This window comes from Staurois parvus, unplaced genomic scaffold (genome assembly GCF_062004578.1).
Source record: "Staurois parvus isolate SC_StPar_1 unplaced genomic scaffold, SC_StPar_1.0 ptg000159l, whole genome shotgun sequence".
In the NCBI taxonomy this organism is placed as follows: domain Eukaryota; kingdom Metazoa; phylum Chordata; class Amphibia; order Anura; family Ranidae; genus Staurois; species Staurois parvus.
The window spans coordinates 4275110-4291678 of NW_028317955.1; the positions used below are offsets into that span (position 1 = coordinate 4275110).

General features: G+C 40.8%; 1 protein-coding gene across 3 annotated transcripts in view; it reads right to left on the reverse strand.

Moving 5' to 3' along the window:
- The window catches only part of SYT9 (synaptotagmin 9), a 224392-nt gene that overhangs the window by 123599 nt on the left and 84224 nt on the right, over window positions 1–16569 (reverse strand). For all 3 annotated transcript variants that reach the window (XR_016312515.1, XM_089675871.1, XM_089675870.1), the window contains exon 3: window positions 1575–2121. Coding sequence is in view for 2 of the 3 variants with exons in the window: in XM_089675871.1 (XP_089531997.1) it covers window positions 1575–2121 (547 nt within the window). In the remaining variant the exon portion in view is untranslated. The remainder of the gene's footprint in view (window positions 1–1574; window positions 2122–16569) is intronic.

The following is a 16569-nucleotide window of genomic DNA, read 5'->3' on the forward strand; positions in this document are numbered from 1 at the left end:
GAATCAGTAATATCCCAAGCCTCTTGGATCAAAATATGAACTCCAAAACGATGACAAATAGTATCATAGAAAAAACATGCAGCACTCTACAGCTTGTAAGTATGATTTTTATTTGTTTGTTTTTTGCTGATTTGATCACTTTTCATGGGTATATGTGATTTCACAGTGAATATGTTTAAGTGAATTTTTATATTAAATGTCACTATTTATTTTATTTATTTATTTTTCACTGATTTCATAGCTTTTCATAGGTATGAGTGACTTTATAGTGAATATGTTCGACAAGTGAAGTTTATATTATTATACAAAGCACAATATTTAATTTAACAATATTCTCAGCAGTCCCTTTGTAGGTAAGCTCTATATGGAAAATTGTTATTAGACTTTTTTCATAACTTTCATCAGACTCAGGGATTTAAAAAGTATTTAAAAGTGACAAACTCTGAAAAGTCATGCATACTTTGCTGTATATGTATAATAAAGAATAAAAGGCTGAGTTGAAAATAATATCTTTTCAGAACCATCCCTCCCTCAGTATGGAAGGTCAGGTACACGGAACAAAAAAGCATTTACTTTTAGAGGTGGTCCTTCTGCACATACACGCACTTCTAGCTAAATAATTGCCTAATTACAGTTTAGATAAGGGCAAAACAATTTGTCAGTAACTTTCAATATTCAGACATGAATCATCCCATTACATTCTGGTCAGAAGAAAGATGATCCGTGACACTAGTGAAGATGGAAAGTTCCCGTCTGTAAGAAACAGACTCAAGAAAGTAACACTTATGAAGAAAAAAAAAAACCTTTCCACAGCAATGCTCAAACACGGGGTGGCTACTGTGAGTGCATGAGACTAGAAAGCAAGTGCTACGTCCCAAGCAATATCAATGCTATAAATTTAGAGCACATGGACTTTTTAGGCACCAAACCATTCATTAAAAATACCTTTTTAATGAATGTTTTGGTGCCTACAAAGTCCATGTGTTCTAAATTTATAGCATTGATATATAAAACATTTATCTCAAAAGGCAAAAACATTGCTGTAACTGCCTAAAAGTGTTAGCTGGAGCTTGGCTTTAATTCGATTGTTAAGACCGTTTAAATCCGCGAGTGCATCCAACACTACCCTCTATCCAGGTTAATGCTGGTGTCTAAAGGTGTCTCTGTTGCTCTCCAATCCAGAGTGGGGACACCCTAAGACAGGAAGTGTGTTACTAGCTTGACACCAGCTGAAAGTAAAGGAAAAAAGCCTAAAAAGGAAAACAAGTTCAGCCTCCACATTTAGGAATTGATAGGGTACAATGCAATAAATTTTTGCTTTTGGGTTTAATACCACTTTAAGACTGATCTGTGTTAAAAGATTAGTAACTCAATAACATTTTTAAGCTGAAAACAGTAAACTGAATTCTGAGTGGTTGCAACAAATTACTGTCCTTTACACTATCTTAATCACTAAATCCAATAAATTGCTAAATTGAACAAAAAAGACATTATAAAAAACATTCGTAAAAACTGATTTTCATTCTAAGACCATCATTAATAATATTTAGACATTTAGGGACCACAGTACTTACATTAGTGACGTGTTCAATGTCCCTCCAGATGTTACTTTCCCTAGGAAAATCCGCCAAGTCTAAAAAATTATCCACTATGACCTGGCCAATGACATCATGTCTTGAAAAGCGGTCAAAATCATAGACAGAGAAGTGGAGTTTCCTACTGGGCAACTCATTATAGGGAACAGGAAATAAAAAAACTTCATCAAACACGGGATTCAGAGTCTTCCGGTGGACCTTAGTCTGGTGTTTAGTCTTCCGATCCGGAAGTAAATAAATCTTGACATAAGGGTCTGATGTCCCAGAGAAGTCTTTGGCTGGTAGGCCAACTGCCTTGTGAATCTTTACTATAAGTTTTTCCAAGTCACAATCATATTTTATGATGAAGTTAAGCTTCCCACAAGATTTGGTATTGTTCCTTCGACCATCGTCTGTCTCTACAGACCGTTGTTTATACAGTTCAGGCTTGATTCGTCCTATTCCAGTCAACTGCTCCTGCTTTTGAAACTGCTGGATGTTGAAGTCGGGGTTTGAAAGGTTCAATTGTCTTCTGATCGAATTATGTCTTAAAAAGCATAAAAACTGAATTAGTCTCATGCATAAGAAACAAAAGGAATCTTACAAAATAATGACCACGCAAAGCTACCCACAAACATAGCCCTTGTTAATGAATAATGGTCCACATTTGCCAAAGTAATATGTAGTGTTGTATATATATGTATTTATAATAAGTTCCTAAATAATTAGTTTAGAAAATAATATTATTCCAATGTTTTGTTGATTTTTAGCCCCATGATTATGGCACCATAGCAGTAAAGTCTTCAGTGGCTTTACGTATTAGACTTCACCAGAACTTCTCCCCCGTAAGGTTTTTAAGCACATGAGAGCTGCCTAGGGACTACAAATTACACCTTGCTTTGTATGATGTACTTGGTCCCCACATTAAGAACCTTCCACCTACGTCTAAAATTTTTTTTGGAACATTTCATTTAGTCCTTTGCTAGGGGAAGCTGTCAGGAAGAGAATGCCAGTAGACAAGATGGCTCCCCTGGGTGGACTTCTGTAAATCATTACAGGTTAATCCACATCCCTTCTCATGCACGTAGGAGGTGTGCACATGCTCATGCATGTGCGCATGCACACAGAGTACGCATACCTGTGCACATTGGTGAGCTCATGCGCACTAGTGACAGGCGATGGTGCCAAATGGGCTATTTAAACCGAGCCAGTGCTCTTTTGTCTACAGCATGAGACCTTGTGATTCTTTATCCTGATTCCAGTTGCTGACCCAGCTTGTCCTCACTACCCATTGAACTCTGCCTGTACTGACCTCAGCTTGTCTTCTGACCACCATTTCTGCCTGCTCCTTTTGCTACTGTTCCACAAATTGGCTCCTGACCTGGCTTGCACTTGACCACACTCTTGCCTACCTGTACCTGAACTGTCTGCCAGTGTATGACCTGGCTTGTCTGTCTCCGCTACTTCTCCTGCTGTTTCCAGTACCTACATACCATCCAGCTGTGCCTGTTTATCTACTGTCTGCTACCACCATATGCCTCGCTTGCCTGCTGTTGCCAGTATCAGTCTGCTTCAGTCAGCTGCAAACCAGCCTGCCTGCTTTACTGAAGACTACTGACGACTACTCCTGCCTGGAGTTCACACCGACTCTGCTGCTAGCAAGGCCTACAGGCCTACAGGCCTTGCTAGCAGCAGAGTCGGTGTGAACTCCAGGCAGAGCATTGGAGTTGATATTGTGAACAGAAGGCAGAGCAGTACAGAGTATGAGTGCCAACTCTGTACTGCTCTGCTTTCTGTTCACACTATCAGGGGCCCCGAGGTGTAAGAGAGGCCTTCCTCAGCATATCAGGCTCTTCTACTAGGTATGTGATAGCAGCACACCTAATACTCACTGATTGTTCTGAGTGACTCACAAAGGACTATAGGTCTCTCTGCAGAGGTCCTACACACACCCTTGCTGTGTCAGAGTTAGATAGAGCTCACCAGTCAGCAGGAAGCACAAGCTTTACCTCTAGTCCTGACTTAACAAGGGTGTGTAGGACCTCCGCAGAGAGACCACTGCTTCCACACAAAGAGCAAGGATCCTTCTCTGCAGCATGCAGGAAGGGGACAGGCTTTCCTACTCAGGCCATGGATGCTTTCTAAACAAATTAACCACCTCCCGTCTGGCCATTGTATATAAACGGCTGGACGGTGGCAGTGCAGGGTCGGGTGCCCGTTTATAAACGGCCTCCCCGCACCCTGCTTGTGTGCGCTCCCTGGAAGCGCGCAGCACCTCGATCCGGTTCCCGCTGTGTCCTCCGGACACAGTGGAACACTGATCGTTGGACGGGACCTCCATGCGAGGTCCCGATCATGTGATCACTGATTGGCCAATCAGTGATCACATGCAGAGTAGTAAGCAAGATGTCACTTGTGACATCATTGCTTACTACGTGTGAAATCTGTGAATGATCACCGAGGTCACATGGTACAAGGTTATTCACAACAGCCTTGTACCATGTGAAAAGCTGTGACCAATCACAGCTCAGTCAGTTGTTCTCAATGGCTGCAGGAATGCAGCTAGAGAGAAGGAGAAATGGTTGCCTTTACAGCCTTTATGGGTGTAAAAGCAATCAGTGTAAAAAAAAAAAAATCTTCATCACCCCCCACCATGGTGACTCTGTACTGCTAGGGTGACAAGAATGTAAAAAAAAAAAAAACATAAATAATAATATAAAAAAAAAGTAAATAAAATGTTAAAAAATTATAATTTTTGGTTATAAACTAATTTGGGTTATTTTTTTTTTACTAAAAAGATAACGGAATAAATTTTGGCACAGATTTATGATGAAATACTATTTATTTGCTAAATTTTATAAGAAAAACACTTTTTTTCAAACTTTTTGGACATTTTCATTTACATAGCAAAAAAAATAAAAATCCCAGTGATGAATAAATACCACCAAAATAAAGCGTTATTTGTCTAAAAAAAAATGCAAAAAAATTCATATGGGTACAGTGTTGCATGACCACGCAATTGTCATTCAAATTGTGAAAGCACTGAAAGATGAAAATTGGCCTGGACAGGAAGGGGGTAGAAGTGTCCAGACTGGAAGTGGTTAACTATAGTCCTTTGTATACCTTTTGCTTTTATGTACCTGGAATGTACTTGGCCTATTTAAAATGAAAATTGAATTGGGCTTTAATCATATCATATGTTGTGATACTTTCAGGGCAATTCTGTTAACCCAAAAAAGGGTCAGGATGACATTCCCATAGAATTTAAATTCACGCAAGTTTCCAGTGCATTTACCGTATTCTATTTTGAGGGGTTCCTTTTAATCCCAACCCAAGTTATCAGGGATGTGCATTCACATACATTATGATGTGCAACAATCTCTTATATATTTGTCTCTTATATAATTTTATATTGTAAATATTTAATATTCCATACTGTTTAATAGCATTGAAAATGAGAATTCCTGCTTAGCATTCATTATAGTCCTACACTTCAAATACATTGCTAAAGAATGATATCTAATCAATAAACCCCCTACTGTTTTCTATAAAATTAATGCATTTATTACTGTCTGATGTAAAGACAATGACCCAGTTTTACTGCATGAACAGTTCCAAAAATAGATTGTGCATTGTTTAATGTGGCAAAGAAGAAGCTCTGCTGAGATTACAGGTTGTTCATCTACATAAGGCAGCCAAGAAGCTTGTTCTGAACTTGCATGCCCTTCTTCAGCATTACACCAATGCAGCCTTAGAAAGCCATCATGGAAAATACACTGCTCAAAAAAATTAAAGGAACACTTTTTAATCAGAGTATAGCATCAAGTCAATTAAACTCCTGGGATATTGATCTGGTCAGTTAAGTAGCAGAGGGGGTTGTTAATCAGTTTCAGCTGATTTGGTGTTATTGAAATTAACAACAGGTGCACTAGATGGTCAACAAGGAGACAACCCCTAAAACAGGAATGGTTTTACAGGTGGTGGCCACTGACATTGTTTCCCTACTCTTCTTTTCTGACTGTTTTTTACTAGTTTTGCATTTGGCTAAGGTCAGTGTTATTATTGATAGCATGAGGCGATACCTGGACCCTACAGAGGTTGCACAGGCAGTCCAACTCCTCCAGGATGGCACATCAATACGTGCTATTACCAATGTCTCAAGAGCATGGAGGAGATTCCAGGATACAAGTAATTACTCTAGGAGGGATAGACAGAGCCGTATAAGGTCTTTAACCCATCAGCAGGACCAGTATCTGCTCCTTTGTGCAAGGAGGAACAGGATGAGCACTGCCAGAGCCCTACAAAATGACCTCAGGCAGGCCACTGGTGTGAATGTCTCTGACCAAACAATCAGAAACAGACTTCATGAGGGTGGCCTGAGGACCCGACGTCCTCTAGTGGGCCCTGTGCTCACTGCCCAGCACCATAGAGCTCGATTGGCATTTGCCATTGAACATCTGAACTGGCAGGTCCACCACTGGTGCTCTGTGCTTTTCATAGATGAGAGTAGGTTCACCCCGAGCACATGAGATAGACGTGAAAGGGTCTGGAGAAGCCGTGGAGAATGTTATGCTGCCTGCAACATCACTCAGCATGACCGTTTTGGTGGTGGGTGAGTGATGGTCTGGGCAGGCATATCCATGGAGGGACGCACAGACCTCTACAGGCTACACAATGGCACCCTGACTGCCATTAGGTATCAGGATGAAATCCTTGGACCCATTGTCAGACCCTACACTGGTGCAGTGGGTCCTGGGTTCCTCCTGGTGCATGACAATGCCTGGCCTCATGTGGTGAGAGTATGCAGGCAGTTCCTGGAGGATGAAGGAATTGATACCATTGAATGGCCCCCATGCTGGCCTGACCTAAATCTAATAAAACACCTCTGGCATATCATGTTTCGGTCCATCCGACGCCGCCAGGTTGCACCTCAGACTGTCCCGGAGCTCAGTGATGCCCTGGTCCAGATCTGGGAGGAAATCCCCCAGGACACCATGCGTCATCTCATTAGGAGCATGCAACGATGTTGTCAGGCATGCATACAAGCACGTGGGGGCCATACAAACTACTGAGTACCATTTTGAGTTGCTGCAATGAAATTTCAGCAAAATGGACTAGCCTGCCGCATCATTTTTTCTATTTGATTTTCAAGTTGTCTTTAAATTCCTTTAAATTGTAGGTTGATAATTTTAATTTCTATCAAACAATTGGGCATCCTTACGTTTCTAACACATTACCCAGTCCATATCAGTATAGATATCCAACATGATATTTTCCCCATTAAGATCTGATGTGTTTTCAAAATGTTCCTTTAATGTATTTGAGCAGTGTACATTTAAAGACCCAAAGTCAAAGAATGTATATGGGACTGCTAGTCAATGGGCCTGCTACAGTTTTAATACCCCACCCCCTTGTACGACTGAATTACTAAGCAGTCAGCTATCTGCGTCCAACCAACCACTGTCTTCCCTTCTGCTTTTGTCTCTTCAATATGGATCTGGTTTAGACAGAGGTGAGGCACTGACTGGTTGTCTGTAGTTGAGCAGCCAACCAATGTCTCTGCTTCACTCTAAATTAGAAGGAAATGCATCAGGCATGGACAGCATATTATATTCAAATCATTTTTATTAGGTTTTAACAGGTACAGTTACAAATGAAGTAACAAGAAGGGTTAATCAAGTTCTCATTTGTACAAGTAATGATACATTGCTTGGCAATTTCAACATAATATTAGGTAGAGTGTACTAAATTCTAGCTATTTTACATAGCAATAAATGCTTTCAAGTTCCAATGCAACAAAGAACCTAGGAAGAAAGGGAAAGAAGAGAAAAAAAAAGAAGAGGGGGTAGGAGGAGGAAAAGAATAAGGAGGGCATGAAAAACTAGGGAATAACTAACTTAAACATTATACCAGTCGAAATAAGATTGTTAACTCCTATATTGAGTAGGCTATGATAATTTAACTGTACAATTTGGATTTCGTGACCATAGAGACCGAGAACGGATACATTTGGTGTAGGAAAGGTTGTTTAGGGCAAATCTCCTTTCCATTTCACATTGGAAATTTAGGTCAGTAATCATCACAGTTATAGATGGTGATGTAGTTGATTTCCATAGCCTAGTGATGTTATTTTTGGCTGCATATAAAATGTGGATTATTGTGCTACGTGTGTTAGGTGAAAATTTTTCAAAGCCAATATAGAATAGTGTTTGGATGGGGACAAGGCTTACTACATTACCATTTACTTTGGAAATTATATTAAAAACACCATTCCAGAAGGATCTTAATGATTACAAGACCACAACAGGTGTAGTAGAGAGCCTATTTCTCCACATTGTCACCAGCAAAGTGGAGAGCAGGTAGAAACATTTTTTGATAGTCTGACAGTTGTTAAGTACCATTGATGGAGTTTTAGATAGGATTGCCAATGTGTAGTACAGTGCGAGGATTTATACTTATGAGTGAAGGCTTTCTGCCAGGTTTGGTCTGAGATAGTTTGGGAAAGTAGCAATTCCCAGTTTCTTAAAGATGTTGTTCGAAGGCTAAATTTGAAATTAATGATATGGGAATAGAACATGGAAATCCCCCTGCCCGGATATTAAGGGTTGTTGAGATTTTGAAATATAGGGGCCGGGAGTGTTAGACGGAACTTTATTAGATTGGATGCAATGGAAAATCCTCATATATGTAAAACGTTCTGAGAAGGGTAGAGAAAATTTGCTTTGGAGATATTTGAAGGGGGCTAATTTGTTAGTTATATATAGGTCCATTAACGAGTGGACACCACATTTTCTTCAGAGAGTCAGATTAAGATAGGGTGTCCAAGAGTGTAGAGCATTTATGGGGATCAGAATTGATCTGGATTCTGGAAAAGTGTAGGACAATATAATAGACCAGACCTCTAAGGAAGCTTTGATGCAAGGGTGGGTGCATGAAGGGTGCGTATGATCTATGAACCAAAGGATGAGGAGATTCTGTGGTGAAAGTAGGTGGAATAATAGTGGTTCCATGGTAGACCATATTTTTTCCTTAGTTGGGTGCCACCAGAAGTAAGTTTGGCCTATAAATGTGGCTAAATAGTATGAGTGTAGGTGTGGGAGGCCCGCACCACCTCTGTTGAGTGAGAGAATTGTCTCTGAACACAGTGCAAGAAGTTGGCAGGTACTGGTATAGGAAGGGTCCAAGATATATAGAGTAGTTTGGGTAGAATAAACATTTTCAAAGCTGCAATCCAGCCTAATTTGGATAGGACAAAGGTTTAGAGAGAATGAAGTTCATTTGGAAGGGATTGGAGGAATGCGTTATGATTTAACTAAAAAAATCAGGTTGTGGATCAAGGAATTATTTTCATTTAGTTTATAATAGGAAACGTAGGAATTAAGGATGTTACGTATTATGGGAATGGGATTGGGAAGGATTGGTAACCATTAAGATGATATCATCTGCAAATAGACTAATTTTGTGCTCGGTACCATGATATTTAATGATCGTGAATAAAGATTCTTCTTTAAGTCTGGAAGCAAGGGGCTCAATGAGTAATGCGATAGGAGATAGAGTGCAGCCTTGTCTAGTTCCGTTTGTGATGTCAAATTATTTAGACAGTACACCATCTGTAAGAACTTTGGTGGAAGGGGAGGAGTATAAGAACATAATGGCTCTTTGAAACCAGCCTGTGAATCCAGATTTTTGAAGTACCCCAGTGTATGCGGTCAAACGCCTTCTCTGCATCCAGAGTAAAGAGCAGAGAAGGCGTTTTTTGCGATTCTAGGCTGTAGATTAGTGAGAGTAATCTTCCAGTGGCATCTGGGGCTTGGTGGCTTGGTATAAGTCCTACTTGATCCGGATGGATCAAATCAGGAAGAAATGGAAGCAGTCTGCTATTTATAAGGGATATAGGCCTGTAGTTTTGTACAAATTGGGGGTCTTTACCTGGTTTGGGAATCGTTGTTATAATACATTGCAACATCTCTTTAGGTAAGAAGCCAGAGGATGTGGCATGATTGAAGAGGTTTGTTAAGTATGGGGACAAAATAGGAGAAAAATATTTATAACATTCATTGGTGTAGCCGTCTCCCCCAGGGCATTTGTTTAGTGGACGAGTTTTGATAATTGATTCGATTTCCGTAGAAGAGAATGATTCTGATATGGTTTGGATTTGGGAAGGAGGAAGAGCAGGGAGATTCACTGATCTTAAAAAATGTTGTATGAGGGCAGGAGGCGGTTGAAGGGTCTCCATATTATTTTTAAGATTATAAAGTGAGTGATAGAACTCAGCAAAGGCATTTGCTATGTCTTGAGGGTTTGTTACAGGAGAGTTTGATGGGGGGTGATGGACTAAATTTTATTTTGGTTTTAAGGCATTGTTATTTTACCAATTTGGCTAGAAGGGATACAGCTTTATTCCCTAAGGAGTAATATTTTGCCTTCATTTTCCTGAGGTTGAGGTCATATTTATATATGAGTAGAGAGCAAAGTTTGTTTCTATCTGCGAGCAAAGAGGCAGAATAGATAGAATTGGGGTTATGTTTGTTTTGTTCTTCCTTCAATTTAATATTAGCTAAGACCTCTTCAACTTGGTGACTCCTTTGGCTAGATCTAAGAGCTCAGTTTTATAAGAATCCCTCTCATGTATGCTTTGTATGTAGCCCATAATACATATATTGAGATACCTGGCAGGTAATTTGTTCAAAGAAGAGGGAGTGGGCTTCCGTAATGGTTTTACGATCATTATGGTCCTTTAGTAAGTTGGAGTTTAGTCTCCAGATGTGGGGAATGGAGGGCTTATTCGAATTCCCTATCGTGATCGTGCGTGGTCGGACCACGTTACTGTGCCTATCTGTGAGGTTGTGATATGCTGTAGCGTCCATTCATCCACAAGGAAAAAGTCTATCCTGAAGTATGAAAGTTGGGAAGGGGAGTAATATGAGTAGTCTCGTTCTGCTCGATGTTGACATCTCCATATAGGTCGTTGACGTGTAGAAATTAGTTTAAAGACTTATTGGAGAGTTGTTTGCTGCAAGAAGAATCTAGATGCATGTTGCCAACTGTATTGAAGTCCCCTCCCATAATCATACGGACTTTCTTGTGAGCAGAAATAAGGGCAAATAGTTTTTGGTAAAATTGGAGTTGGTTTGCGTTCGGTCTGTATACATTGATTAGGGTGTATTGAGTATTATTGATATTGCATATTAATATGTGGAAGCGGCCTTGCGGGTCTGCAACTTCAGATATTAATTGGAAGTTCACAATATCTTTTATAGCCCTCATAACTCCATGTTTCTTTTTGGGGTTCGATGCTAGGAATAGAGTAGGAAAATGTTTCATATTGAAGTGAGGTGCCTTGGATATAGCGAAGTGCGTTTCCTGGATAAAAATGATATCTGCTTGAAGTGAGTGAGCTTCTTTGACGAGAGACAATCTTTATATGGGGAGTTATGGCCCCGGACATTGAGTGACGCAATTTTAAACGCCATGTTTGTATATGTTGAAGGTTAAGTACTGATTTGGAGGATCTATTTCAAGTGCTGTTATAGGCACCGCTTTGGTCATGAAAGGCACTGCAATAGTGGCGATGGTATTCATCCGTGGTGGAGATAGAAAGTTAAAGATTTTAGAGAGGTGGATAAGGTCCCGTAGAGATGAGTTTTGTAGTAAAAACCGCCAAAAATATCATAGAGGATATAGAAGTATCTGAGACTGGTAGTACCAACAGAGAACACAAAAACATAAAGAGTGTAAAAAATTCTTGTTAACAATACAAGAGAAATGGGTAGCATAAACAGCTATTGGCATATGGTTGTAGATGAGCAACCATGGCAATAGTAGTTTGCCATGGTGGTACGTAATTGGTAGACTTGGAATTTCTTAGATTAGGCTGAAGCAGTCCAGCTACAGGTAGTGAAAAATTATTGAGCAAGCTTGCTTGTAGAGTGTTGAGACCATGATCAGGTTCAGTCCCCTTCCATGTTGTGAGGATGGTTGAGGGAGCGAGGGTGATCATCTACAGGCAAGATATTCCATTCTTTGAGTAAGTTGAGACCTGCTTCCAGACTTCTAATTGTGAAAAGCGTTCCCTGTCATTTGATTAACCTTAGTGGGGAAACCCGACTAGTATCCGATGTTATTATTACGCAGGGCCTTAGTGATGGAAATCAGTTTCTTTCTATTGAGTAATGTCGCTTTAGGCAGGTCAGCATATAATTTGATACCCTTGTGTGATGTAGGGAGTGCTGTTGGATTCCTCGCCGTATTTATAAGCTTCTCTTTAATATGGTAAAAGTGTATTCGCGCCAGTACATCTCTAGGGACTGACGTGGGTAAGAATGATGGTTTTGGGATTCTGTGAGCTCTATCTATGGCTGCCTCTAGGTCACTGAGCGAAGGGATGAGATGTTTTATCAGTTGTTGTAGGTAGGAGACTAAGGCGTCAGGAGAGACTGATTCTGAAATTTAATGTTATTTCTTCGAGAGCGGTCCGCTATTTTGAGGTTAAGCTGTTATATCTCAGCATCATGATCCGTATGTGTGTCTAACATGACAGTATGTGCTGAAAATATTTAGCTCATCTTGGTTTCAATATGATGCAAGCGTTGGCCCTATTTGCGGACAGTGTTGGAAATCAGTGCTAGCACAGCTGATAAATCGTTATGTAAAGTCTACCTTAATGAGAAGAGCATGTTCTTCATAGTTAATTCTGAGACTGGCTGGTCAGAGACAGAGAAAGCTTCTATGGCTGATTGTAATTGTGAAGCAGGCATATGGGAAAGAGAAGGCAGCTGCATAGCTATGTGAGTGGGATCCTCTATCCTGGGTCTCGATTTAGCAGTTCTGCAAGTGGTAGGGGACAGAGGGGGTGAGGACACACAAGGGTCACTGTCGTAGAGAGGAGCTGAGAGCCTGGGATCTGGGGTGTATTGAGAGTGTTCCCCAGGGAGAGCGGAGGGATCACTCCGCAGGCCGCTGGTTCCATCTTTTATCCTGGAGTCCTGGGCCGCATAGAAATCAGTCAGCGTTTGCGGCTGACCAGGTGATTTCCGGCGACGGGGCATAACACTTGATTGTGGAGGGGAATGTACCCACTCGTCTGGGATGTGTGTCCCGCTAGTCACAGTGTTGCCGCTGGTAGAGCTGGAGTGCTGAGTTCTGTTAAGGAGCTTCCATCCAAAGAGCTGGCTGGACACGTATAAGTATTGGGATGCCTGCCTTTATACGCACATGAACTTTAATGGTATCCCAGTCTTTCTCCGTAGGGATCAATATTGACTTGGCCCACCCTTAGCACCTATAACAGCTTCAGCTCTTCTGCGAAGGTTGTTCACAAGGTTTAGGAGTGTGTCCATGGGAATGTTTGACCATTCTTCCAGGAGCTCATTTGTGAGGTAAGGCACTGATGTCGGACGAGAAGGCCTAGCTCTCAGTCTCTAGTCTAATTCATCCCAAAGGTGTTCTATCGGGATGAGGTCAGGACAGTCAAGTTCCTCCACCCAAACTCCCTCATCAATGTCTTTATGGACCTTGCTTGCCAGAAGGGGCCATCCTCAAACTGTTTCCACAAAGTTGGAAGCATAAAATTTTCCAAAATGTCTTGGTATGCTGATGCCTTAAGAGTTCCCTTCACTGGAACTAAGGGGCCAAGCCCAACCCTTGAAAAAAAAAAACCCCACACCATAACTCCCCCTCCACCAAACTTTACACTTGGCACAATGCAGTCAGGCAAGTACCATTCTCCTGGCAACCGCCAAACCCAGACACATTCATCGGATTGCCAGACAGAGAAGCATGATTTGTCACCCTAGAGAACACTTCTCCACTGCTCTAGATTCCAGTGGAGTTGTGCTTTACACCACTGCATCCGACGTTTTGCATTGCACTTGGTGATGTAAGGCTTGGATACAGCTGCTTGGCCATGGAAACCCATTCCATGAAGCTCTCTATGCACTGTTGTTGTGCTAATCTGAAGCCTACATGACGTTTGGGGATCTTTAGCTATTGACTCTGCAGACAGTTGGCGACTTCTGCGCACTGTGCGCTTTAGCATGCGCTGACCCCGCTCTGTCATTATACGTGGCCTACCACTTCGCAGTGAGTTGCTGTTGTTCCCAGTTGCTTCCACTTTGTTATAATACCACTAACAGTTTGGAGTATTTAGTAGCAAGGAAATTTCACAGATGGACTTGCACAGGTGGCAATCTATCAGGTTACCACGCTTCAAATTACTGAGCTCCTGAGAGCAACCCATTCTTTCACAAATGTTTGTAGAAGACGTCTGCATGCCTAGCTGCTTGATTTTATACACCTGTGGCCATGGAGGTGATTGGAATACCTGAATCCAATGATTTGGAGGGGTATACCAATACTTTTGGCAATAAAGTGTATTTAGGAAAGGGGTAGGTGCATGGATTAGCAAACCTAAATTCATTACTTATATTAGGTCCACTTTAAATGGAGACAATAATATCTGGATGCATATTTTGCCATAAACTAATTTGTTATGTGAATTTCAGTTTTTACTTCTGTAGTTGTACTATATTTTCTATTGTAGTTCTCATTCAGTTTTGTAGAGTTTCCACCCTGCTTGATATCTGTGCATCGCACAAGTCTGAAAATCATCCTTGGTAATCAGTTGCTGAGATAAAGTCATTTACAGGACAAGTCACACTGAGAAGCTTTTGTATAAATCAGCCTTCAAGTTGATAGTCTTGCACCGAAAGACAGGAACAATAACGTACAATCTCCATGCAGGGGACTAGGAAGCACACCTGGTTCATGTAACAAACAACAGATCATAAGCGAAATCTCCTGCGCTCAAGGACTCAGGCGGGTGGCGAATAGATGGAACCAGACCTGGAAGATCGACCACCAATGCATGTAGAGTTGTGCAGCTCCAAATAAGGCTGGGGAAGCCCGACCAATACTGCAAATCGAAACAAAAATGAGAAGCGCACCAACCTTGCGCATTACCTCAGTAACCAAAGTTTATTGATTGTATAATAATACTCACAAACAGCGAATAAAATCAGGCATATAGGTCCTCAAAGGGACCTGAAAAGTAGAAAGCTAGCGCGGATCCCATCATGGGGGTAGATACTCAGTACAGCTGACGCGTTTCGAAGGGCATCCCTTCTTCATCAGAGCTCTGATGAAGAAGGGATGCCCTTCAAAACGCATCAGCTGTACTGAGTTTCTACCCCATGATTGGATCCGCGCTAGCTTTCTACTTTTCAGGTCCCTTTGAGGACCTATATGCCTGATTTTATTCGCTGTTTGTGAGTATTATTTTACAATTAATAAACTTTGGTTACTGAGGTAATGCGCAAGGTTGGTGCGCTTCATGTAACAAACAAACATAGCCACCCCATTGTATCTTGTGAAAGAAGCATTGAAAAGCCCAATTTGGCTAGTGTGCAGTAGATACCTGAGAAACTAGAGTAGTCAAGCACAAGATGAGGCAGCTGTCTTTACTGGTCTCTTTCATTGAGAGTCCTTGCAAACTTAGAAGTCAGAGAATGTGGCTCTGCAGAGAGACACAGTGTGGTGGCAGCTATGACATGTAAGAACTACGATATTCTGGGGACAATGACAAAAAAAGGATTTTGTCTCTCATTTGGGGATCCTGGTATACAAATAAAATGTTACAAATTGAAAAAAAAAATACTTTGATCACATTCACATGCACAGTATATCTTTAAAATGAAAACAGATTGTGTTTAAAGCTGAGATTTTAGGATTAGTACTATCATGTTACACATGCATTGTTGTTTGTTTGTTTTTAAATAATTTTGTCCTTTCCTCACTCTGTAGCCAGGGGATGTTCTATGTAGTTAGTCCCACCCTTCTTCTTCAGTCTCCATTCATCACATGTGCTGTATTCTACAGGAACTAGACACACTATGATTTTTTGACCTATCTGATGTTCATCTGTTATGATCTGCACAAGTTTTTTGAATTAAAGCTTTCTATGATCCGTAGGATGTCCATTTGGATTGAGTCATTGGAGTTGATTTTCTAAAGGCAAAGTCTGTGCACTTTGAAAGTGCAGTTGCTTCAGAGCTTAGTAAAGGAGGGGAAGCTTTGCTGACTTCCATCATCCAATCATGTGCAAGCAAAAATGACGTTTTTTTTTAAATTTTGCTTGCATGAGATTGTGTATTCTTTGCAAAGCGAAGCGTTGCCTCATTTACTAAGCTGGAGCAAATGTCCTTGTAGAGTGCAATTGCATTTGCAAAGTGCACAGTCTATTTCCTTTTAATAAGTCAAGTCAATTGTCTGTCAAACGGCTAGACTGTAGGTTAAGCTATCTCACTACAACTGGATCGGTTATCGAGATCAAACTTTCAGTGCATAGACTCCTGAAGCAGAACAGGCATCCTTCTGAAAAAATGCCTGAGCAGACTAGCATCAGCAGACAGGAACAGTAATGCACAAGTACTGAAGAAGTCTACTGAACAAGAACACATCTGGTGTATGTAACAAACATTCAATGTGCATACATGGCCAAAGCTATATTTAAAAAAACAACTAAAAAAACACAAAATGAAAAAAAAAAAAAGATTTATATTAATCTAAATAATATAGATTTATGTTAAAGCAAATGTCCATAGTGAATTTGTTATTATCCTTTTCCATTCTAGCAATTTGCGTATGTGTTGTACTCCCCATCTCACCTGCAAAACACTTCTCTATGTTTGGCTGTCAGGCCTGGTACATCAAATGATAAAGTTTTGCATGCAGAAGAAGCTGTTTGACTGGTAGGCTTCCATCAGCCATGTCTGTATCCCTCTACTGATTGTAAGCTCTTTTAGGCAGAGCCCTCTGTATTTTTTTCAAGTTAGATTTTCTGTGTTGCACCTAAATTATTATTATGTAAACTTGCATGTTCATTGTGTAGTACTGTCTAACATGTTGGGCTTTATAGTTAAAGGTTATGATGCATGCAGTAATAACAGACAACTCAGAATTTCCAACGGTAGCACCTACAGTATTAGACAACCCTGGG